The sequence below is a fragment of the Euleptes europaea genome, chromosome 7 (assembly GCF_029931775.1).
Source record: "Euleptes europaea isolate rEulEur1 chromosome 7, rEulEur1.hap1, whole genome shotgun sequence".
Classification (NCBI taxonomy): Eukaryota; Metazoa; Chordata; class Lepidosauria; order Squamata; family Sphaerodactylidae; genus Euleptes; species Euleptes europaea.
The window spans coordinates 39,717,556-39,741,489 of NC_079318.1; the positions used below are offsets into that span (position 1 = coordinate 39,717,556).

The 23,934-nt window shown below is 42.2% G+C and overlaps 1 protein-coding gene across 2 annotated transcripts in view; it reads left to right on the forward strand.

Annotated features, from left to right (window-relative positions):
• The window catches only part of DAAM2 (dishevelled associated activator of morphogenesis 2), a 134,959-nt gene that overhangs the window by 73,070 nt on the left and 37,955 nt on the right, over positions 1–23,934 (forward strand). Inside the window, exons 14-16 of one of the 2 annotated variants that reach the window (XM_056852408.1) lie at positions 6,698–6,805; positions 12,351–12,383; positions 13,238–13,344. In XM_056852408.1, coding sequence (XP_056708386.1) covers positions 6,698–6,805; positions 12,351–12,383; positions 13,238–13,344 — 248 coding nt within the window. The remainder of the gene's footprint in view (positions 1–6,697; positions 6,806–12,350; positions 12,384–13,237; positions 13,345–23,934) is intronic. The other variant, XM_056852409.1, reaches the window with a different exon arrangement.

Genomic DNA, 23,934 nt, shown 5'->3' on the forward strand with positions numbered 1-23,934 from the left:
CTCCTTCTTCTTCCAGCTCCGCAACCCCTCCTACTCCCATACTCCCCACTACCCGATTTCTTTTTTGGCTGCTAAAAAAGTACAGATAGAATACTGTCTGTGTTGAATTTGGACGGCTGCCTAGAAATCCACGCTCTTTTTTAGACTCCAAGTCACTCAGGGCTCAACTCAGGCATTTGGAATGAGTGTCCTGGGACCTCCGGAATGCCACAAGAATTCTCTCTCTTGTTCCCCTTTTCTTTTAAAATAAGATGAAGTGAAATATTTGCTGCACCGCCTGTGCTTGTCTGTCAGAGCCACGTGGGGCTGTGGGAGAGAATGTTAGCGAGGGATTTATTTTCATTTTCAAAACATGAGACTTAGTGCTTCGAAGAAAAGTTATAATAACTACATATATAAATATATATGTATGGTGTATTAGTGTGGGGGAGTAAGAGGGACGCAGGTGGTTTTGTTTAGTGTTCAGCAACCACAGACTTATTCTTCTCCCTGGTTAAGAGTGGAGGCAGCTGTGTTAATAAATGGGGGCTCGGGAGGTGAATGAAATGCTATTTTGGGGTATGCAGAATAGTTTTGGGGGTTGAGAGGAAGGATACAATTGAGTATGCCATGATTAATGTTCCTGGCTAGTGAATGCTTTGTAACGTCTGGGGGCAATTCTAAAGACAGAAGTTAGCTGTACTAGTTTGCTGGGGTATTTCTTGTATCCTTTATATTCTGCACATTTGGGGTTGTTTTTTTTTGTTTTTTTTTTGTTCTGGTAATGTGGGGAAACTTCTTGTGCGTCCCGCAGTTCAAATCTGAAAGGGATCCAGTCCAGCTGGACCTGCATCATGTGATACTACTATTCATGGCGTGTGGCTCTTTCTTTGAAACAATAGGTCTGATTCTAATTTGCAAGCTGAGTAACTTGGCTGCTGTCTAGCAGCACTTGTTTACTGCCAGTTATAAGGAAGTCTTACACCTCATTACCATAGATCAAAGCATCTCACAATATCACTAACTTCAGATCTCAAGAATATGTGAAGCTGTCTTATACTGAGTCCGATCTTTGATCAGTCTGGTCTTGCGCTGTTTATTCTGACTGGCACTAGCATTCCAAGGTCTCAGGCAAGGTCATGGCCAGCCTTCCTTGCGCCATAGGGCTACCATGCTCTCATGTGGGGTTTTTAAAAGATGGAAAGGAATGCAAAGGTTTAATCTTAATCAGCAAAAATTGACATGCTAACAGCTTTAGTGGCTAAAAGGATTTTTAAAAAGCACAGTAGGAGTGAAAGTGTCGGGGGAATCTTGAATGGGAAGAGTTGAGCAAATCAAGTATGTAGAGTTTGGATCAGGATCATTTTTGGAGTTAATGAAAACCAGCCTCCCTTCTTTATTTTTTTTAAACAGGAAATCTTCCTGTTCTAAAAATATATTCTCATTCTTTAAAGGCAAACTGTCACATAAAAAATACCCTAGTTCTAAAAAACAAAAACAAAACCCACACAACCAACAACACAACAAGATTCTTAAATGGGGCAAGTCAGTAGTTCTGGGGGCGATGTGTGTCCACTGGCCCTACTCTAGCTAGGGCCCTGGCCTTTCCCAAAACCCCTTAGGTGGGGTTGATACCCCCAAAACGAATTTTCACTAGCCCCAAATTTTCCTGTTACTATCAGTATGCAACAACAGAAGCTTAGAAGCAACAATGGGTATCTTTAGTATAGGTGGCATGCCTAACTGTGGTTTAGGCCTTTATCAGGCTTAACATTTAACAAAGAAAGAAAATACAACTGTGCTGTTCTTTAAACTATGCAGTTTCCAGCTCTTGTTGATGAAGCATTTGATAATAACGAGTTATATGCGTGTGGCCAGCAGAAAGGGAAACCAGGAAGAGCGTGGGGAGGAAGATATTCTCATTTTTAAAAAGGAGACTGTATTAGTTCGCAAATTTCCTCTGAGATGCTGATTTGTTACTTGCTGGATGCTTGGAAGCCTTCTTCCAGCCAGCTTGCAGTGCCTTTTAATTTCTGGGAAATAAAAGCAAAATACTTCAGTGACCTACAATAATAATATCCCACTTGCTTCTGAGAAGGGAAAACAACCTGTACATTTTACATTAGCCTCTTAAAAGTGCCCTCTAAATGAATACACAAAGACCTTTGAAATCAGAGATCATGCTGAGAGAGGAAAAGATGTTTTGCTTGAGGAAAGCTGCGGAAGTTTGTGTACAATAGAGGAATCCTTCTAAAGAGTGAGGTCTGTAGCCATAGCTGGAGCAGTGGCTTCTCTTTGTGAGATCTTCTGTTGGTGTGAAGTAGGTGTAAAGCTCCTTTCAATATATGCATGCCTGAAATGTCTGAAAGACGGACTTTTAGGTTCTCAGGCTAAGTGCCACATCTCTCATGCTGTCTAACAAGGCAGAAATGAAATGAAGCTCATAAGTAACACTATTATTCTTTGGAACACAAACTTGGAATATGTGCCAGTTTTTAAAGTGTCGTGGATTTTCTGCAATGGCGAAATAGCTGTCCTTTAAAAAAAAAAAGTCACCCCAAAACAATGACTTTCATCCAAAGTAACACAAGTGGAACTGCATGTGCTTAAGCAGCAACTTTCCTGCCTACCCCTTTCACTGCAGTTTTCTGTGATCCCCCTATATGCTTCTGAGGATCAGTGGGTTCCCCCGGAGCATCAAGGAGGTTGAGGAGGGGGAGATCAGTGAAAATTACCCTCCCTTTCTTCTGGGAACAGGGGGAAGATTCAAGCATCATTTCTTCATGGTAAGTTTGGCTTTGGTTTAGATAGAAACAAATGGGAAGAAAATCCCTGTTGATGGCCATTCTTCGTGCTTCATATCTCTGGTTTCTCTCTCACTGAGTTGTGCCTCAATTCAAGTATGTAAGTGCAGAATGACATGATTACAGTGTGATTGTATAATGCGTTTAGGAACAGATTCTCTCCAAAGGGCCAGTTCCTTATAAAGACAAACTCTGGCTAATTGCATGTGCTCCAAATACTTTCCCCCTTATGTCTTAGACAATCTCTAGGGAATCCTGGGAAATATTGTTCACAGGTCTGATTTCTCATAATGGACTATGACTTTTGCATAGCAGAGAAACCAGATAAGTAACTTAACTAAATTCTCTTGGAACTGAAACCGCTCATTAAGGGAAAAAAATGATATACTGATGAAGTAACATTTAAAAAGGGCGGGAGAACAAGTTTTGTTTTATTTATCATGGTTAGGGACTGTAAATATTTTTTATGGACTGAAGGGAATCATTTATCTTAGCAGCAATAGGTGAGACTTTGTCCCAGTCTTTCTGACTGATGACAGGCTGCTATAAATTGTTAATCCGTAGCTGAGTTATGAGAGTGTAGTTGAGGAAATTGTTTGGAAGAGCCATGCCATTTCTAGTGGTACAAAGGGTCAGTCTGGGAATAGAAGGCTCCCTTCCACCTGGGGAAAGTTGTGCCTAGGAGTTGCTGATTGTTTTGAAACATCTGCAGTGCACGCAATGGACGCAAACAGTCTTGAGTTAAGCTCGATAACAAAGAACACTTTGCACATCCTTTCTGGGATAGGACCTTTCTTGCTTTCTTAGTTATGCATGATGAAGAGATAGGCGTTGTAGTTTGAATAAAACTAAAATCCCGCCTTTTTGCAGCTGTCATTTTGAACATTTATTTAGTGGCCATTCTGGATCCCTCCTTTGAATGAGTTGGGAGGAAGGGATGTGGATTGCCACAGCCAGCAGTGAGGGAGAGCTAGCTACCCTAACATGGCTTGTCCTTGCATGCAATATCAGGGGTGGGACAGAAGAACTCCTCTGTGCACCAGCTGGGGGCCCTACACATATAAAAGTAGCTCCTTGAGGAGAAGGCTAAGCTAAAATCTTTGTCTATGGTATGCTTTTAAATTTAAAAAAAAATGAAGAGTGCTGAATTATGAAAACCCTGCACCCCACCTGAACTGTTCAGGAACTGGTTGACCATATGATCTGTTGTGTTTGTGTCAGGCCTAAACCTTCTTCTACTGTATGCAAAACAGAAAGGCCTGGAGACAAACTTTCAGGCTCTATGGCAAAAATAATGTGCGAAACACTGGCTAAGGAAATGGTACTCAGTCAAAGACATAAGGAAACTAAGTATTACCCTTACTAAAAAATGAATTCTCCAAATATCAGCTTTTGCTTGCTGGGTGTATCACCAAGAAAATAGAAAAAATATTGCCAGAGAAGCTGGGGCACATCCAAATATCTCCAGTTGTGGTGTTTGCCATTTTCAGCATATTAGCTTCTGCTGTTTAAACAGACAAGATGCTTCAGTCAATTCATGTCCTCCAAAGGTCTCCATTCTGCATGCATATTTGTGTGGGCTCTTCTGTCTGGGCAGCTGATGCTTATCACAGGGACAACCGACAGCTCATTCCTGAGCCCTGTAGTGGCTAGGATGGTGAGGCTGCGACACTGCTGCAGCGCCTCTAAGGAGGTTTCACGGCCGCTTCAGGGGGGAAAGGGGGCATTTTTGAACTTAAAATTAAAAGGGGGGGGGAAGCCCCATAGAGAAAAGCAATGCTTTGCCAGCAAAAACCTGGCACAGCACCGCTGAAGCGTAAGGGGGCGTTCCCGGCCTAAAAGGAGTCTGCCTTCCGGCAGCTCCGCTCCCCCAGAACGCCCTGGGAAGCCTCCAGGGACATTGGTGTTAGGACTTGCACTGACAGGACACCAGCAGGAGGCCGAGCCAGCGTCTGAGGGCTGCGCTGCCATGGCAGTCCTGGGGGGGGGGCGGTGCAAGTGGCACTACGCCGGTGTATGTGCCAGGTTGCATGGCGCAAGTGGCACGGATGCCAGCGTTGGGGTCTGGGCACCTCCTAAGCATATTTGGCCCCCAGGCTCAGGAATGCACTGGGAGTGAGGGGAAGGTTTTCTAAGGTTTTCTAATTCCCATACACTTGTATGCTGCAAGAAGGTACGCCTTGAAGCTATAAATGAATTGACTGAAATACCTTCTTCCAAGGAGCTCAGAGCATGGTTACATGGTTCTTCTCTCCTCCATAAATATAGTGTGTGTGACTGGCTTAATGTCACCCAGCAAGCTGTATGAAACCTAATTTTCTCAGTCTAACACTAGTCTAGCTGCCACATGAACACACACAAAGCTGCCTTGTACTGAATCAGACCATCGGTCCTTCATGATCACTGTTGTCTCAGACTGGCAGCAGCTTTCCAGGGTCTCAGATCGATGCCTTTTACATCACTTCCTACCTGATCCTTTTAACTGGAGGTGCTGGGGATTGAACCTGGGACCGTCTGCATGTCAAGTAGGTACTCTACTCCCAACCCATGACCCTTCCCCAATCTTCCATACCACATTGGCTCTCAGAAAACAGAAGTTTTTGCAGTACTTTTGATGGCTCCTTGCTCTTATACAACACAGCTTCATATGCTGACAGGCCACTTCAAGAGACTCAAGAAAAGGCATTACTGTGGTTTCTTATGCTGCCTGTCCTGGATTCCCTCAAAAAGTTGTTCCTTCCTTTGATCATCTCTTCCCTCCCTCCCAACAGTCCTGTTTTTTGCTCTATTCACCTCCAGACTGTTTTAAGTAACACATTTCTCTTGCTCTCTTTAATGACTGTGAGTGGGAAATGGAAGCTGTTCCTAATTAGTTCAGTAATGAAGTGTTAATGTACTTTGCTGCATGAGTGCACTTCAGGAACGTCATCCCAGGAGAGGTCCCTTTGTTGGCACTTGGTAATCCTTTCTTCTGGACTACAAGACAACACATGCTGCGAAGGCCTTCATGGTCGCCAATACGATTTCATCTGTTTCTGTTTCTTTTCATGTTTTTTTAAAGGGCAAAAGCAACCACTGCTGTAGCGTAAAGTAAGAATAATAATTTTATGTATATTTTGCTCTTGTCCCATTGGTGTTTCAGAAGCTTTGTGAAGGATTCAGTAATTCACAATAAAATACAGCATTAATTTATAAAGTATATTTTAAGATGGAAAAAAGGTAAGAGAAGGAAGCAGTGCTCTAAGAGTGCCTTCTGAAAGCATCCAAAAAACAGACTGGTCTTCAGCTGCTGTTGAAGGATGAAGAACAAAGAGTAAGGCTACATTCAGACATCATGAGACACCAACAAATTCTGGTCACCAAATGTAGGTAACAAAGCCCGGTTAGTAAATAACCCTGGCTTGCCTGCTTCTTGCCTGTTCTCCATTTTCCAATAGAGAAGTCGTCTTCCTGTACTGCTGTCTCTGTGACCAAACCACTGCAAGACATGTTGCCACTAGGCAAACTGTGGTTTGTGTATTCAGATGTCACAACAATGAGTGCAAACTGTGGTTGACTACAAACTATAGCTTGAAATCCCTGTTTGATACCAACTGAATACCCTGATTTGTTGGCTTGTCTGTATTCAGAGACTTAATAAGACTGAGACTTGATCAGACAGTGGTTTATCATGATATCTGAATGAACCCTTAAGATACTTCTTAGGAGATTTTTGCAGATGTAACACTGACAGTCTCTTAACTATGGGTAGGAGATTGGGAGAAGGCTTTCAGGATCATGCACATTCTTCCCCTGGTGAGAAATTCCTCCTGCAGATCTGAGCCAGTTGATCTGGTTGATTGCAGTTCACTTCCTTTTTTAGAAGAGTCCATTGAATGGTTCCCTGAATGCGTGTTTATCTCTTTTGATTTCAGGAGAAGATACATGGCACAATCTGGCACGAAATCGATGATTTAAGAGCTTTCAAGATGTTAGATCTGGGGGATTTTGAAAAAATGTTCTCTGCTTATCAGAGACACCAGGTAAGGAGTTCTCCCTTTTTTCGCTATTATCATCTGAGTTCCATGTGATACTGGACAGAATGACTTCCAATAACTGGTGCACCAACTGAGGGGAGCCAACCATGGGAAGAGTTTTCTTTCATAGATGTAATGCTTTCAATGTAAAGATGAGAGCAAAGCTAAACTCCTGGGTCATTGCTTTGGCTCTGACTCTGACCTGCAGTTGCCCTTGTCATTAGTATAAAAATGCAGATCCTGACACCTGGTAGGTAATTTTCTGTTTTATTTGGAGAGTGTTCATTGCTTTATAACTTGTGCTGTTATTTTCCCCCCTTTTCCAGCCAGTTTACAATTACATCCCCCACTCATCATGAATAAAATTTCCCAAGCAACTAAAGAGTTTTGAGTAGTATGATTGGATTAACTGAACTCCTTTGTTTGTTTCTCTTTGCTTTCTTTTTTCTTTCCAACAATTCTGCTGGCTAAACCTGGATGAGTTAGAGATCGTAACACTAACAACATATTTTAACAGCAGCTATTTATTAGATTTTTTCTCTCTTCTCTTCTTGGAAAGCAAATTACCTGCATTCTGTCTGCATCTGATGAATGAAATTCAGCTGGAGGAGAGCTATTTTTACCCCTCTTTTCCTTCCCTCCTGACTCTTCCCCCACCAAGTTATTGGAACAGGCTGCAAACTTGGTCCTTTTTCAGTCTTCTTGAAGCAGCCTACTGCTGTTAAAATGACAGCTGAAAGCTGCTTTGGAACCTAATAAACTTTTATCCAGTACTATTCAATTGGGACACTAAACTAGTGGATCCTATTCTATCCCTCTGTTTTTCCTTTTTAAGCTGTATTACAAACAGGTTGCAGCTTCTAATTTTAGAGGAGCAATTTCCAGTTTTTTTTTATCCTGTAACATTTTGCCCTGTCCTACGAGAACCATTGAAAGTAATCAGAACCTATACCAACCTTACTACATCTTTCGGTTCCCCTTAAAATAATCTTTTTGGAGTGTGTCGCAGCTAGGGTTTTTCATAGGAAGGATTTTGTATTTCCAGTCTGTCCTAGATCTCTTGGTTTGCAGCTCTCACTGTCCCAATCCTCCCGGATCACGTGCCTCTCCATGTTAGGGTTGCCAACCTCCAGGTATTATCAGGAGATCTCCTGCTATTATAACTGATCTCCAGCCAATAGAGATCAGTTCACCTGGAGAAAATGGCCACTTTGGCAATTGTACTCTATGGCATTGCAGTCCCTCCCCAAGCTCCGCCCTCCTCATGCTCCACCCCAAAAACCTCCCACTGGTGGTGAAGAGGGACCTGGCAACCCTACTCCATGTCTCTAGGCCATTTTTTTCCTTCCAAACTCCTTACCTTCTTTGCACAGCCATTCCACAGACTTCTGCTTTGTGTGGCCTTCCATTGTTAAGTCCTGTGTTTCTCCATAGCTCTTAACTCAAACACAAAGATTAACCATGGGATCTTATTTTCCTAGGCCTTGTTATTTACCATTCTTCTTGTCAAACTGTTTCTTCACTGAAGAGATGTGTACAATTATTTTATTACTGTTCTTTTTAAAGTTTTAAATACATTTTTTCATTTTTAATATTCATTTCCATTAGTTTTGATTGGAAAGCACATTTGCACTGTAACTACCCCACCCATTCACAGGGATTGTGCCTCACCACAGGAATCCTACCTGCCAAATTCCAGATTAATTAGAAAAAACATTCTCACTTTACAAAGAATTAAAATCAATGCTTTCTCACCATAGACAGGCCACCTAAGAAATTATTATTATTCTCCACTTCCTCAAAGTACAATGTAATTTCCTTAGCTTTAGAAAAAATAGAACTACAGTATTCCTCAATAAAAATCATGTTATCACAATACACAATACATTCAGAACCAAAGAGAAAAAGCTTGCCTCAAATTGCTCTAAATATCTCAAAGCCCACCTAAACTACAAAGTTTAAAAGCCCCAGACAGTCTCAGAAATGCTTCCAAAGCTAGGACATCCAAATAATAAAATTCAGCAGTCAAGCAAATCAATTTCCAAAGGCTCGCAGGAATAAATATGTTAATCGAAGCTTCTTCAGTCTCACCAGAGAAGGTGCCCTACATGTCTCCTTTGACATACCATTCTACAGAGTGGATACCAGTATGGAGAAAGCTGTAGTTTCACTGAAGACAAATAGGCCTCATGACAGGAAAGAACCACTAATAGAAAATATTGTGCCAACCTTAGCTGGCATGAAGACATATATTGGGAGGTACAATCCTTCAAGTATGCGATTTCCAGGTCATGAAGGACTTTATAGCATCTTAAATTTAGGCTGGAAAGAAGCTGCCAGTGTAAATGTACAATATATATGAATAATGTCCTCCACCAATTAAGAGGCATGCTGCTGTGTTAGCATAGGGCAGTGACTAGATAGAACAGCATCTGCCTTGCAGAAGGTCCCAGTTTTAATTACTGGCATCTCCAGTTAAAAAGTCAAGTAGTAGGTGATATTAAAGACCTATATCTAAAACTCTTGAGACCACTGCCAGTCAGAGTAGACAATACTGACCTTAGATAACCATCATACTCAATATGGCAGCTTCATTATTTGCAGTTTCTGGGTTACCTTTATAGGCAGCCCTTTGTACAACATGTTACAGTAGTCTAATCTGGACATTATAGAAGCAGGGATCAATGTGGTAAGGTTGGCAGGGTCAAGAAGAGGGGAGAACTTTCAAATCAAATGGAAAGCATTCCTGGCTACAGCGCTCATCGGTTTTTCAAAAAAGTAGATAGGTACAAATAATGTATAATAATATATATAAAAAAAAAGATCCTTGTGTATGGGTCCACCCATTCATTTCTGCAATGGAAATGGAGATCTCTTTTAAAACAAAAACAGAACACAAGTTAGGAGAAGGAAATGCTGCTCTACCTCACTGTCTTCTGGTACTTGAAACATTATTTTCTCTCAGCCCTGCTCCAGTACTGGAAGTTAACCTGCCTGGGAGAAAAATGCTGAAGCAGAGCTCAGGAACTGTTGCCTGAAAGGGGATAGGGCAGTGATGGCGAACCTTTCAGAGACCGAGTGCCCAAACTGCAACCCAAAACCCACTTATTTATCGCCGAGTGCCAATGCGGCAATTCAACCTGAATACCACCCCCAGAGGGGGCCCAGAGGGAGAGGCTAGGGTTGCCAAGTTCCTCTTTGTCATGAGTGGGAGGTTTTTGGGGTGGCGCCTGAGAAGGGCGGGGTTTGGGGAAGGACTTCAGTGCCATAGAGTCCAATTGCCAAAGTGGCAATTTTTTCCAGGGGAACTGATCTCTATTGGTTGGAGATCACTTGTAATAGCAGGAGATCTCCAGCTAGTACCTGGAGATTGGGAACTAGTTCCTTAGTGTTTTCTCTCTACATATCAAGACAAATGGAAAGGTGTTTGGAGGATGGCTTGTGGGCACTTCAAAGGTGGAAAAGGACTGCACGCCCCTCCGCCCGCACCGACCCAGAGGGCGCCGGAGAAGCCTCTTGAGGGAAAGAAGGAAGGAAGGAAAGAAGGAAGAAAGGGAAGGGAGGGGGAAAGGGAAGAAAGGGAGGGAGAGAAAGAAAAAGAGAAAGGGAGAAAGAAATGGAGCGAGGGAGAGAAAGAAAAATAGGGAAAGAAAAGGACGGAGGGAGACGGAGAAAGAAAGAGGCCACTCAAGTATGGGAAGTTTTGCCTTGGATTTGCCACTCTCCAGATGCACATTTTCCCCCATCCGGGGCAGGGCAGAGCCGGAATGGCCAGCGGCTTGGAGGAACCATGCGTGCCGGCAGAGAGGGCTACGCGTGCCGGAAGTGGCACCCGTGCCATAGGTTCGCCAACACGGGGATAGGGGAAAGCTCTCCTCATCTAAACAATCTTATTTTGTGTGGAAATAAACTACCAACTGCTTTAAATGTGAACAGAAGGTTCCTTACCATAGCTAATAGCAGCTCTGGGGTGTGGGTATGTTTTTCCTTTTAAAAAAATGGGGCAGGGACCCCATTCTACAACCCCAGTCCAATCCCTGTCCCCCAAAATGTTGAGAGATCACACAGCAGACACATACCCTCACTCTACCCACCACACTGATTTGTCTGAGCTTTAAATTGGGTCCTTGATTAATGGGTAAATTCAAAGTGTTCCAAATATTACTGTCAGTAATTTCCCATTTCAAACAGTTTTAATAATTTGTATCTGTAGAAAAGAGCAAGATTCCAGAAGCACCTTAAAGACTAACAAAATTTCTGGCAAGGTATGAGCTTCCCTGAGGCTCACAAAAGCTCATACCTTGCGAGAAATTTTGTTAATCTTTAAGGTGCCACTGGACTCTTGCTCTTTTCTACTGCTACAGACAGACTAACACAGCTAACCCATCATGAATAATTTTTATGAACAGCACATTTTGTGGGGTTAGATTTTGTCCAATTAATATCCAAATGTACTTCCCCAAATGTTATGCTTCTGTGATTGACTGCTCCCCCCTGGTAACTCAAATGTTACTTTCACATCAGAGTAGCTCCATCAGAATAGGCAATACAGAACAAGACAGACTAGTGTTGTGGCTTAATATTTATTTATTTAAAATATTTAGAAGCCCACTTATCTCCTAAGGCTCTTCTTGTTCATATCTATTTTTGCTTCTGTTTGACTCCTTTTGCCTTTAAACAGAGATTTCTGTGTTCGAAACAACACAAACCTTAACTAGCTGGAATAATTATCAAAAATGATACATTGACCATGGGGGGGAGGAGAGAAAAAAAGGGGTAAGACATCAAAACCTGCTCCTTAACAAAAATCTGACAAGTTTCCCAATAATTTCATTCTTATTTTTCCCCTCTCATTTTTTGGAAAGTTTTGTGTATGTGGAAAGCTTGTACTCTTGCCAATAATTACTTTCCGTTTGCAACTTTTTAGCTTCAACCAAATGCTCCCAAATCCAAATGTCAAAGCAAATCCCTGTTCTTTTGTTCTTCAGAAAGAGAGCATGTATGAGACATTTTTTTCTCCTGCTGCAATTAACATGGTATTAATACGGTTTCCCAGTTTCTTTTATTTTCTAAATGGCTTCTTCTTTCTTTGAAAAGACAAAGGGTCTGTTCTCCCCTCCTGAGAAATGTGTCTGCTGTTAGTTATGCCGAGATGAAGCAATATTGTCCAACTATTCAAACAGGAGAGGAACTTTACTTGTAACCCCTTCGTTGATGTTTATTTTTAAGACTGATTATATAATTGTAGAACAAGGTGATGCAATGGTTACTTTTCTTTGATGGGAACCTTCCACAAAAGCAATGAGCATAATATTACATCACTGTTGACTGTGTCCATTATACGTATGTACGGAAAGGAGAACAGATCCCAATGTGTTCCTCTTTGAAACTCTTAATAGAGAGTCATGTTTAGTAGCAGAGCATTTTACTCACTTAGAAAACCATGCAGGGCTAAATATTGTTGGCTTTGGTGAACTCTGTACCTTTTACTGCTGTGGCTAACTGTTGGCACGTTTCCCTTCTCTGTTATCTTCAACTGCTGCCTGTGTAGGACCTGCTAACTAACCCTTCCTCCTGTAAGCAGGTAAGTATTTCTGCCTGTCTCCTGTCTGATTTCTATTCCAGTGTTTACATTAACAGACCACAGTGCAACACCAATCACCCAAACTGGTTGCTGCATGAGTTAGATTTACTTTTTTATGCACACTTAAGTGGGTTGTTTGTAGTAGGATGGAGATAACCTGGGTTCTCTTGCATGACTTTCTGAGGGGAGTGTGGGAAACCGCCACTGTTCTTTCACTCACCTGAATCCACGAGGAGCAGAGAGGGGTACCAAGGAATTGTGAGGGACGCTCCTGTGCCTTTTCCTTGTTGGATGGAAGGGGAGAGGTTTCATTCACTGCTCCTGAGTAATGATTTTAATTGTTTGGGTTCCATAGCTGGTGTCCCCCACCCCACACAGCTGTTCCAGATTTCCAGGCACAATGTGTTTCGTGAGATGCGCAGGCACGCACTGCACCATAATGCATGATACTTTTTTTGTTAGGTTTTATTTTATGCTATAATGTTGATTATGCTATAAAATTTTATTCATCTGGCTTAGACAATCCTGTCTGCAGCGGTAGAGTTAAGATGAGAACCAGACCCCAGTAAGCACACATTCGCATACAGAATTGTGTGTGATTGAACCAGTGGCCACAAGTAAATACATCCTTGACTTAACTATGAATGAAGAGAGAGAAAACCATCACGTGTTTCCATAGTGTTCCTTTTAATGTTTGTTTTGCAGCATCCTTACAAGTTCTTCACAGGCTCAGTTCTTTGAACTTAGAGCATTGGTTGCTTAATGGCGTTGCCCGTCTAGTTAGTGCACAGAAAGGAAAAATTAGGAGAGGAAAATCTGTGGCACTGATTTTCATGTCCTTTAACTGTTTGCAGAAGGAAATGGGATCAACGGAAGACTTGTACCTGTCCAGTCGAAAAGTCAAAGAGCTTTCTGTGATTGATGGTCGTAGGGCTCAAAATTGTGTCATCCTGCTTTCTAAGTAAGTGTTCTAAATCTTGCATTTGTTCAGGGTTTGGTTTCTGGGTGTTCGGAAACTCTGCAGAGCAAACTACCATTAAGCTGCCCATCCGCAGATTTTCAGGTGGAAAGCTCTCTGAAATGCCATGAAGACTTGAAGGCTAATAATATACATAGAATAAACGAGACTGCTAAAAATGGAATAATGTTACCAAAACAAGTCTTGCAATTAAAGATAGGAAACAAACAAATCAGTTGGTATCAGTATCTCAAAGTACAACATTTTAAAGCAATCCAAGAAATAAAAAAAAAATGGCTTAACAGAGAACCAACAAGATTTGAGGCCATTTTCCAAAAGAAGCCCATATCTCTGCAAAAGGCTATCCCTGTTGTATATAAAATTTTAAGAGAACATATATGGGCAGAAAATCCGGGATATATATCTAAATGGGAAAATGATTTTGGCTCACCACTAGATCTTAATATGTGACCCTCTATTTGGTTTTCACTTACTTTCACCTCCCCTTCTAGTAACATAAGAGCTTACATATAAAATATATATTAGATGGTACCTAACATCATATAAACTACATCACAATTCTAGTCAATATCCATCATCTTGCTGGTAAAAGTATAGCAAAACTCATTCTGGTTTTCATGCCTGATAGGATTGTGTTAAGATGCAATAGTTTTGGACATTACTCATATCTCATTTGTGAGTTTTAGACAAACAATCCCTCAGATCAGAAGAGGACTCATAGTATTGTTATTAACAGAGCCAAACTCCTAGTGGCAAAAAGTTGGAAGGGAGAAAATTGCCTACTATCGCAAGCTGGTATAATAAAATTTGGGAAATAATGATAATGGGCAAGATCTCAACACAACTGAAAAGTATGGAAAATCCAAATTATATCTCTAACTCTCAAAATGGCTCCCCTGTATTTCAGATGCAGAATCAGTTAAAGAATATGGTCTAAGACCACCTAAATTTAAGGATGCTCACATACATACTGATACTTTTATTGTATGTTCATTTAAAATTGTTGTATTATATGGCTATACAATGCACTGCTGAAAAATGCTGAATTGTAAGATGTTCCATTTTTGCCCTGACCTGGAAAGCCCTAGACTAGCCTGGTCTCGTCAGATCTCAGAAGCTAAACAGGGTCGGCCCTGGCTAGGATTTGGATGAGAGACCTCCAAGGAATACCAGGGTCGTGATGTGGAGGCAGGCAATGGCAAACAACCTCTGAACGTCTCTTGCCTTGAAAACCCCATAGGATCACCATAAGTCAGCTGTGACTTGGTGGCAAAAAAAGTTCAATTTTTATAATAATGCAAAAGATGTATGTTTTGTGTAAGTCCTTTTCCCTTGTTTCAGGAGCCCTGTGGTTGTAAATGTGTCACAATTTCAAATTCAAAAATTGAAAATTAAGAAAAAAAGTCTTGAAGGATGCTATGGTTTATCTTTAATTTTATCCTTGATCCTTTCACTTGAATGCAAAACAGTAGATTTGGACTGAAACTAATTTAAGTAATAGCGTTCTAGGTGCGAATGATGTAATTTGGATGTTGAATCTGGGAATTAATTCTTTGGGGACTGATTTTCAGAGGGGAATTCAGATTAGACATGCCACGAACTTTGACATGAACACAATTTCCTTCCTTGACTTTTGCAATCACAAGTGAGGCGAGTCAAGCAAGCTCCTGATTCAGTGATTGTCAAAGTTCATGTTTCTCAGCATGTCTGAGAAAGCAGTTTAGTCACACAAAACAAAAACATCCATATTTGTTCGGACGCATCTGGACAGATTGCCATATTTGATTGGCTGTTTGTTCGCAGTTGGTGAGGAGGGTGTAAGCTGGACTAGAAGGCGCTAGGGTTTCAGAGTCAAGAAGCCAAATTGATGTCAAAGTGGTTAGGGTAACAAAATGCAAGTTTTATGTGTTAACCAGTCTGTATATTGCAGATCAGGGAAATATGTCAAATACCAGGTTTAGCTACATTTATTTGTCAGATGTTTCCGAGGCAGAACAGATGCAGTTGATTATGTATTAGTTACCCATTAAGATCCAACAGGGGGCTTTGCTAGAAGCTACAGGTAAAAGAGAGCCCCGTGGCGCAGAGTGGTGAGCTGCAGTACTGCAGTCAAAAGCTCTGCTCATGACCTGAGTTCGATCCCGACGGGAGTCAGTTTCTGATAGCCGGCTCAAGCTTGACTCAGCCTTTCATCCTTCCAAGGTTGGTAAAATGAGTACCCAGCTTGCTTGGGGTAAAGTGTAGATGACTGGGGAAGGCACTGCCAAACCACACCATAAACATGGTCACCCCACGGGTCAGGAATGACCCGGTGCTTGCACAGGGGACTACCTTTACAGGTAAAAGGCAGAGGGCAAGGAAGGCCAAGAAGAAGGAAATTTAATCCTACTTGATTTTGTCAGTCTCAGGCGTCTGTCTCTAGCATCCCTCAAGCATACTCATCCAGAGAGGTAGATCTGAAGCAGTAAAACTTTATTAGGAACTAAAAGGCAATGTAAAAGAACTAACTGCACACAGGAAGGCAAGGTTAGCAATAGAGGCCCCTAAGAGGTTACTTGCTTAAAAACACTAGTACAGGAGAGGAGAATAAGATAAACATTGCTAGGCAACAGCGAGATAAGCGGTTCTCATGAGTGGAGACAAAACACGCTGCATCTGTGGGAATCAGCACAAACGAAAGTATACACAGGAGCTTCAAAACCCTGTGAACCAAGGACTTGACTTGTGGCCAGAACTTGGATCTTGCATTCATTTAAGAACCTGACAGATTTGGCTGTCCCTTTGATACAATGGATCACTTTCTCTTATTGTAAGGGGTGAAGTGAATGACGTTTTAGTGATTTCCATATTCCTTGTCTGACTGTACTCAAAGAAAGTCAAGTCAGCAGCCTAGGATTTACTGTGTGGAGTGCAGCAGAGGGTTTTGTCCTTTCGCTGGTGTTTTTAAACATCTTCGTTAGGCTGCTGAATGAAAATTGTCCATAACAGCTACAATTCCAATATGTAGAACACCTTTCTCAGGTATAGGTGGCAGTTTCATAGGCCATGTCAGCAGTATCCCACTATGGCAGTTGCAGTGCAGGAAAACGTTGCTTGAGTGGTCCATGGTTCAGTTTAGGTGGGCACTTTGGAGGGTGAAGGGGCCCAAACCCTGGGGCTCTCGATGACTTCCTGAACCTGGGGCAGGAACCCTTGAGGGATGCCATTACACCTGACTCCTGCACCTTGTGGCTCAGGGAGAGGACATGGAACATCTCCCCTGAGCACTGAAGAAGGCTTAGTTAGGAGGAAAATGAGCTGAAGCCATGCGACTGCTCAGGTCTCAGAGCCAGGGTGGCCTCGCCCATAAGATCAGGGATGCACAACCAGAGGAGGACTGACTGTTCTGCATCCCAACAGTCGCCCACACTGCAATTAGGTGGGGAATGGGGTTTTGGCCTGTGCGCGCTGCAGTTTCCCCTTTGATCAAAATAAAGTCGGCCCTTTCATTATCCCAGCTTACAGTGTCAGCTCTCCTTATTCTTTTCTGACCTCAAGAAACCGTTGATTGAGTGATTAGCCTACAGTTCTTCATGGAGTCCCCTGCAGAAAGTCACTCAGTTCATCTAGGAGACAGAAAGCTTTCCCACTTTGCTGCAGGGACCCTTCCTCTGTTTCAGCTATTGCTAATATTCATCTTATCTCCCAGCAGCCAGGAGTCAATTTTGAGTGCATCCTTATGGGGATGTGCAACCAAACAAAGATAGAGTTTCCATGTAGTCTCGGATGGGAGCTCATTTTTGACAGTGGGTATCTAGTGTATCTCAGTGGCTTGGTCCATGTTTCAGCCAAGGGCAGTCTAAATATGTTAAAACTAGAGGTAGGCAACAAAAACGCACTAATCGCTCGCCTCCTTGACTCTCTTTGGTGATTCTTTGTCTCTTTCCATTACCCACTGACATGTGACAGCTACAGCCACAGGAAGGATGGCATTTGCTCCTGCCAGTTTCCCTAAGCCCTCTGTTGCATGCTTTCTGTGATGAACATACTACTTTACTCTGTGAAATATGCAAATGTGTGTAAGTGAATCGTTACCTCTAATTCTGAATATCAGACCCCGCTTTCAGGTTGCCCCCTCTCTTTTTCTGGCAGCTGTTTCCAATTGAATGTAACTTTGCATATATCCTTGTAGCTTATTCACCCTCTGTTTACACTAAACCGTTCTGCCCTTTAAAGTAAAATGGTTCTACAGAGGGGGGTTCCCCCCCCATTACTTGAAATGTTTTTGTTTTACTAACACTGTATTAGAAAGGGTCGTGCAGGGCTCATATTTCATAGGGTTGAAGAAGCCAAAAGCTAGCTAGAGCAGGAAGTAGCTAGCTTTCTGCCTTTTTAAAAAAAAAGCAGGACTATGTGAGAAGGAATTGATCAGGGTAGATGAAAATTGGATTACTTGCTGGGCTGTATCAGTGCTGAGATAAGTCTATAGCTTTCCTTCCAGAGCTGCCCTTTGAGTTGAAAAGGAATGCATCACTTCACACTGCGTAGTTTGTTCTGAAGCAAATACTTCTGCTCTCAAGCATACAGAGAAAGTATTTCACACATGCACACACCCTCTTCCACTTGTGTGTGCATATGTCTGCTTGTATCAATTATTACTGTGGTTATGTTCATATCCATTATTTTTATTTCAGATAGTCAAGCCTTCTCAGTCTTGGCATAACACAAACAACGGAATTTTAAAAAGAGCCCAGTAGTTACTTTTTTTTTTTTTTTTGGTAACTGCATCAGAAAAAGTCATTTTTCATCACAGGAAGTCTTTCTCTGTTGAAGGCAGACTTAGCGGAAGAGAGTCATAGGACTCAGCCCATAGGGTGCAAGTGCCAACATAGCAAATCAGGAGGGAATTCTGGAAAGCAGTTACCTTTTTTCAGATGCTTGTCAAGAAAATTTGTAATTACCACACCATTTCTGAATTGGTTTGAGTGAAGTCTGCTCATTACTAGCTTGTATTTTATTTATTTATTTATTTATTTATTATTTCCATTTGTTTACCCCGCTTTTCCTGGCCAAAGCCAGGCTCAGAGCGGCTTACAGAATATAAAAGTCATATTAATTAATAAAAGCATTAAAACATTTTAAAATAGCCCTATAAAATCATAACCATTATACTAATTTACCTAGGCGCCTCTAACATACGAGTCACAATGCAACAACCCAGCTAGGCGACCAGATGGAAGGCACCAGATGGAATACAAGGTGTTAGCCACAATGGGAAGGTTAGGGAGGCCAGTCTTTATATATAGAAGCCGTAGCTGGCCTCAACCATAAGCTTGGCAGAATAAGTCTGTTTTACAGGCCCTGCAGAACTCTTTGAGGTCCCCACCATGGCAGCAGCCGGCACCTTTCCTGGTGCCTACCAAGAGTATTCAGAAAGTGGGTGGGGCCAGGCAGGGCTAGGGTTGCCATCTTTGGGCTGGGAAATACCTGGAGATTTGGGGGGTGGAGCCTGAGGAGAGCAGGGTTTGGGGAGGGGAGGAACTTTAGTGGGGTAGAATGCCATAGAGTCTACCTTCCAAAGCGGCCATTTTCTCCAGATAAACTGATCTCTGTCGGCTGTAATCAGCTGTAATCCCGGGAGATCTCCAGCGGCTACCTGAAGGTTGGCAGCCCTAGGCAGGGCTTTTGCCCAACAGGCCTTCTGAAGGGCCTCTGGAGATCTGACTGGCTGAACAGATTAAAAATGACCTTGGTTTCAGCAGCAGTTGCCAGCACTTCATGACTGAAAATAAGCTGTGTATTGCGTGAACATGTTTTAAACAATACATTCATTTAAAAAGTATCCTGGTAAGCAGAGCTTGAAATGTTGAGGCATTACTATTAGAATTATACAAAACCTCACTTCCTGACATTTTGTGGTGAGCTCCGCCTCCTACAGCAGCCATTTTGTGGTTGCGCCCACAACCTTGTGTTAGAATTCCAAAGGTATCGGCAGGCTCAAAAAGGTTGGGGACCCCTTGTATCTGGTATTTCCCTCTCACATCTGCAGACGTGGGGGCAATTGGTGCATGCTTGTATAGACTGTGGTGATCAGCTACACTTATTTCGCTCACAGTTCCCCTGCCTTTCCTCCAGGAGACTCCAAGGACTTTCCCATCCAAACATTGATTAAATTCTGTTTGCTTAAGTAATATAAGCTACCTTTAAAATTTATCACAGGTCACCTTCAGATACAAATATCATGGTCTTGTGGATAGAAATCTGCTGATTTTTTGCAATATCAGGAGATTTGGGGGACTGAAGCTGGGACCTAGCCTGGGGAATTTACTTGGGCCAATGTTGTTCTGCAAATGAGTTTCATGTGTACATGTTCTTACTTTTATGAAAAACAGGGCTAAACGGAGGTAGGAACCAGCTTCTCTCCATGTATGCATGTATTTGGCCATCTAGCGTCCAACTGTATCCCTGGCTTGCTAAAATCTGTATGAAGTATAACAGCAAGAGAAGCAAGTAATTCAGCTGTGATTTCTTTTTAAAGAAACAGCTGCTTTGACCCAGAAGCCGCTGGGTCAAGTGACAGAAATGTACTTACCTCATCCAGTATCTGGAAGTGTGCTTGCCTCTCAGATCCATTTTTTCCCCACTAGATGTTAGCCATGATAGTATCACATTTCATACCAGGAGTCTGCTATTCAGAACACAGAAGACATGCATTCTTTCCCAAGATGGCCTACAGTGTAGATGGGATGAGGGATAGGCAAGACTATGACATGAGTGGCAGGGAAGTGGGGCTGGGAGGGGGAGTCTGGGAGCAGCTGAGGTGTCACTAAGTCAGGTTAGGAAATGGGTTGCAAAAGGTATGTCTTGAGAAAGAATTTGGGGTTCGAGGAGGAAAGGGAGCGCAAGATGAGATGATCCCTTGATACCATGCCAGGGTGCAATAAAGAGGTGTACCAAGTCAATGGGACAGATCACACAGCCTCTTTGTTTTTAATGTTGGACTCTCAAAAGCTACACCTAAGAATCTGTCCATACTAAATGGGATTTTTTTTACTGTTTTTCTTTAACTAGCGACCTCTCATGTCACATCATAAACTGCTTTTGAAACTCCCTTCGGCATGGATAAGTGCAGTTTAAGATGCACAAGTCCAAAATCCCCTTGGACATGGGACCTTAGTGGCATAGTTTGTTGGTTCCCAGCCAGTGGTTCAGCTGTCCAGCCCTGTAAAGTGGAGTACTGTGGACTAAGCTCCTTGGCCCAGTGTAAAGTCCATTTCAGTTTCTTAATCTGAAGCAAACAAAGCTTTTCTGCTTAGTGTTGAGTAGAAAAAGCTTTTCCTCTGCTCATTTCATGAGAATTCAGACTATCAAACCTTCTCTAAAGAGGAAGTTTTGAGAAAAGTCAACATTGTGCATGAGGTGCACAGACTGAAGAAGAAGAGTTGGTTTTCATGCCTCACTTTTGTCTACCTTTAAGGAGTGTCAAAGCAGCTTACAATCACCTTTCTTTCCCCTCCCCATAACAGACACCTTGTGAGGTAGGTGGGGGTTGAGAGAGTTCTGAGAGAAATGTGACTGGCTCAAGGTCACCCAGCAGACTTCATGTGTAGGAGTGGGGAAAACAAACCCGGTCCCCCAGATTAGAGTCCGCCACTCTTAACCACTATACCATGCTGGCTCCCTGGAGAATGATGGATTATGAGAGGCTCCTGGAAGAGGGGGTTCTTCTTTTTTCTTATGTACTGAAGACTAGACTTGCGGGATGGCATCACCTTAAATTCAGTGTGCAATACGCAGTCTGGTTAAATCTCTATCAGAAGTCTGAGCACTCTGCTTAATTCTCTATATATCACAAAGCTACTCAGGTTTGTGTTATTTAGCAAAGGGAGACACACAGTGTGAGCCAGAGGACCGAAGGCAAAACTAGACAAGCTGAAATGAAAAATGATGCACCACCTGGCAATGGCACAAATAAACGACTGCTCCTAGCATGAGACTACCAAGAAGAAGGATAATGGATTGTGCATCATCTGAGGACCTCAGGTCAATACAACAATGTTCCAAGCAAAGTGGGCCTGATACAAAAATATCTGCCAGAAAATATATCATTTTAATTCCCATTTGACTCTAATGAGCTGGGAAGTTCTGAATTTCCCAAACTTATTTTGAACTTTCTTGCTTTTCTCCACAATTGGATGGATGTCTTTTTTTATTTTTGCACTAAGGGACCACCTTTGAGCAGAACATTCCTATAGCTTAGCCAGAGAGTGGAAAGGTTTTTGTGGCGGGAATGGAAGGCAGGACCTGAACACTGCCTGACCTTGATAGATCCATGGCTGGGAAGGAGATACCAATGAGTTGATGTCGAAATTAAAATGACTTCTTCATTTTTATTGTAAAATTGCAAACATCTGTACATCCCACCCTAGTGACAGGATAAGCCTTCATTTTCCTCTAATTGAAAGTAGTCTGCATGCTAATTTCATTGTTAAGCAATAGATCCTAGTATGTCTTTTTGTTTTTAGATTCATGTACAAAATAGGCTTCGTAAATTGCCTACAGTTGAAAGGGGGGAAAAGCCATCTCCTGCCCCTAGCCACTCCACATTCGTTGCTGCATGGGATGCTGTGCTGAATGTGGTTGTGGAAGAGCAGCAGTGGATTGAGAAGTGGAACAGGCTCTGGAGCAAGCCAATCTGAGCAGCCTCTGAGGAATTAGAAGCCAGCACTGCAAGGGACACTCCACTCAGTGGCAACAACACCCATTGCTTCTTCCTGCAACTTGGCAGCAGTGAGGGCAGGGCTGTCTTAACAGCATTATAGACCCCCGGGCAAAGTAGTTCACTGGGGGCCCTACTCACTCAACCACTCACAGGAATATTTAAACATTCCGCTTCCATAATGAACAAGTCCTTTCTTACATTACATTTCAGTATTTATTCTTAATCCAAACCCAAACCCAAATTAACATTAATATTGTTCATTATCTTTAGTAAAACACATGCTAGATATGTATAGTTTAGTATGGTATGCATTTATTCATTGACAACAAGTCACAACATACATAGATTAGCATGGGGCCCCTATGCTCGTGGGGGCCCCGGGCAACTACCGAGTGTGCCCATGCGTTAAGATGGCCCTGAGGGAAGGAGGAGGCAACCAGTTGATGTCAATTACCATTCGTGATGAAGGGTCTGAGCCAAGTAGGCCCTGAGGCTGGGGCTTGGCTCCATGTGCTCCTGGTCCCCACTGAACATCTATGGCAGTGGCCCATCATTGGCTTTGATATTACACGATGGGTAGCCGTGTTAGTCTGTCATAGCAGTAAAAAAGAGCAAGAGTCCAGTAGCACCTTAAAGACTAACATTTTTTATATTGCAGGTTACCAGTGCTATGTTCTCTGCACCATGGGTACACCATTTTAACAAATTTTTAATTTTCCTTCCAGGAATGTGTTTTAAAGACTAAAACCATAAAGTTAACAGCAGCAGGGCTTCTTCTCACCTCAGAAAGGACTTCCCATGCTTCCACAAATGTTTTTTTCCACCATCCCATTGAAAATGTTGCTCCAAGCCTTGCATTCTGTGAGGATTTTCACACATGAGGGTTAAATTACCTTTCAGCCTTTCTTGTGTTATATATGTTGACTTCTGATAACTGATTCATAGCAGCCGAGAAAATGAAATTTGAAGATCAAATGAAAATTCTGGCTAATTAAGGTTTAATCCTCATGTTACAAAATAGTTGAAGGAAATGCTTCTCTTAAGCCACGTGTATGAAAATGCAATTGCTTTCCAGTACAGGAATGTACATATGCACTTAAAACACGCACACAACCTGCCAACATTTGATATTTACCTCCTGCCTTAGCAGTACCCCTGTCTCTACCTGTAGGAAGGTTACTTGGTTAGCCTTACCTACCCCCATCAAATCTATTGCACGATAAGACTTTACTACTATCCATTTCATGCTATTGCTATTGTAGTATTCGTAGTAAAATCCATGGTTTTTCTACAGATTTTTCTTCGGTCCAATAGCTCTTGTAGGCACAGAGCCAAAGGGGCAGAGGTAAGATAATGAAGCCCCAGTGACAATTTGCCCTTTTTCTCAACCCCTGTGTTCTGGTCTGTGATCTTATGCTTAGTCATTCATAAGTCAGACGAAATAAAGAAGTTTTTAACACTGGGAGATAGTGAAGTATCTGTTGAATAACTATGATATGATTCATATAACACTTGCCCCTTCGGACACTTTGGTCCCCTTCCTGCAATCTGTCAAATTCTGGCTACGAGCCTATTCTTCTCTGTAAGATGAACTGAGCTATATCGAATTAGGAACTTTAAGAATGTCTTAGCTAGTGGTTTGCAGCCCTCTGTTCAGCTTTCTGTTGCAGTTTTAAGTGGATGTTGGTAATGGGAAACTGTGCCGCCAAACCCTCCAGTTAGCAAGCTGCTATTTATCCTTATATTATGCATGGTTATTGCAAAGAAAGAAACTGACTTCTCAGGTTGTGAAGAAAAGGCGGAGGGTGTGAAAACAAGGTGTATAGAACTTGTAGACGAGAAAATCAATAACCACTTTGAGAATGTCACTG